We start from the raw sequence: 2,025 nt of genomic DNA, 5'->3' as shown, positions 1-2,025 counted from the left end.
TTTATCAAGATAATGAAGGTGAATTACCTTAAACTTAGATGTCCTTGTTTCTTGTTGTTTAATGTTATAACGTTTATACAAATTTCTTATTACAGCACTTAAGAAAGTTGAATAATTTCAACTCCTACCTGGCAATACTGTCAGCCCTGGACTCTGCCCCTATCAGGAGACTAGAGTGGCAGAAACAGACCTCAGAGGTGAGTGGATTGTGAGGTTTCATTGGCTGGAGTTACTGTTTATTTTTATGTTAAAAAATGTCGGGTGTCATGTCCAGTGATGGTGTAGTTCTGTCTCTGAATCATCATTTCTCCTTTCACTGATTATATATTAGTATCATGATTGTGTTCATCACTTCATTCTCTTATCACACCTTCTCCTTATTCTCTCTCAGGGACTAGAGGAATATTGTACACTGATCGACAGCTCCTCCTCCTTCAGAGCATACAGAGCTGCTCTGGCTGAGGTGGAGCCACCATGCATCCCGTACCTGTAAGTGAATGAGTGTTTACATGGACGTTTGAACTTCCACAGGTCTGGTTCTCAATCACAACTTAGCTTGATATTTTAATGTATTTGCCTGTCCTCCTCCTCCTTTCAGGGGTCTCATCCTCCAGGACCTGACATTTGTCCACCTGGGGAACCCTGACCTCATTGACGGGAAGGTCAATTTCTCCAAACGCTGGCAGCAGTTCAACATTCTAGACAGCATGCGGCGCTTCCAGCAAGCGTAAGTCCGCTGGGATCAATGTATGATGAAAAGACATATTAACAGAAAGCTTTATAAACATCAATCACAGTAATGAATGTCAGCATTTGTTTGCCACTGGCAGGAAATATAATGTGCATCTACTTTGTTCCTCATTAAATTTTAATATCATAAAACATTGCCGTCATCTTCATATGGGCTTTTAGTTTTTTCCGAAATGAATGAATGCATTCATCAAACCTCTGCCTCTTCTCATCTCAGGCATTATGAGCTGAAGCGCAACGAAGACATCGTCTCTTTCTTCAATGACTTCAGTGACCACCTAGCTGAAGAAGCCCTATGGGAGCTGTCGCTGAAGATCAAGCCCAGGAACATTGTCAGGCGCAAGACAGATCGTGAGGAGAAGACTTAGGATGAGTGGGCCTCCAAGACTGACCTTCAACTGTGTTTCATGACACTAACTCCACTTTACTACAGACCGAGAAAGACAAATGGAAGCTATGTGTTGGAGCTTAAGGGGAGATTCATTGTGGGGACTACAGAACAAACTACAGCAAACTGAAGTGTTGCCAAGGTTTACAAAAAGCTCTGCTGCTCTGGGAGATTATAATTGGGATTACTGTGGCTCTGGCATTTAGACAGGGATGCAGTGACTATGGTGAAATGGGAGAAAGCCTGGTGCCAAGGAGGAGCGTAGATCCACACAGAGTGGACAGGGAGATGCTACGGAAATAGCCAAAGTCTGCTCCCTGGGCTCTCTGTCTTAGAGTTGGAGCTGTTGCGTGTGCGCGTGTGATTGAGATGAATGATCCGTTACTCTCCAAGTTGCTCCTTCCTTTTCCTGTATGTATGTGCCATTTGTTGGTCATCTTCTGTAACCCTCTCCCTGACTCGAACAGCAGAACCTTGAAAGCGACCTGTCGTGAACTGTGATGTCAGCATGCAGGCTGCGGACCAAGAGGGCACGAGAAGATTTGAACTTTAAGAGGAGAGGATGACCATTACAGACTGGAACCTATGAGTTTGTTTTGAAACATTGTGTAAGAATCATGTATGGTTATGAAATGTATTATATACAGTGCTCCTTTTGTTCTTAAAAAGGATGTTTATGCTTATGAGAAGAGCTTACTTAGCTTCTCCCAAGTGCCATACTTATGTGCACTAAAAAAAGCAAAGCAAAAACAAAAAGATAAATTACTAAAAATGCTGTGATCAATGTACATCATTAAAAAAAAAAATCTGTGTGCCGTGTTAAAGTGTAGAGAGCCATCAGGCAATCACAATCATGTCCCAGTCATGTCGGAGTGGGAAAGAGGGTT

At 42.6% G+C, this 2,025-nt stretch overlaps 1 protein-coding gene across 1 annotated transcript in view; it reads left to right on the top strand.

The window, feature by feature from the left end:
* Nucleotides 1-1,118, top strand: part of rapgef1b (Rap guanine nucleotide exchange factor (GEF) 1b) — a 38,857-nt gene extending 37,739 nt beyond the window's left edge. Inside the window, exons 23-26 of the mRNA XM_020621078.1 lie at nt 167-197; nt 392-489; nt 599-727; nt 968-1,118. Coding sequence (XP_020476734.1) covers nt 167-197; nt 392-489; nt 599-727; nt 968-1,118 — 409 coding nt within the window. The remainder of the gene's footprint in view (nt 1-166; nt 198-391; nt 490-598; nt 728-967) is intronic.
* Nucleotides 1,119-2,025: the final 907 nt, after the last annotated feature.

The sequence above is a fragment of the Monopterus albus genome, unplaced genomic scaffold (assembly GCF_001952655.1).
Source record: "Monopterus albus unplaced genomic scaffold, M_albus_1.0 scaffold253.1, whole genome shotgun sequence".
Lineage (NCBI taxonomy): Eukaryota > Metazoa > Chordata > Actinopteri > Synbranchiformes > Synbranchidae > Monopterus > Monopterus albus.
The sequence above is the reverse complement of the archived record's forward strand: the minus strand, read 5'-3'. Positions and strand labels throughout refer to the sequence as shown.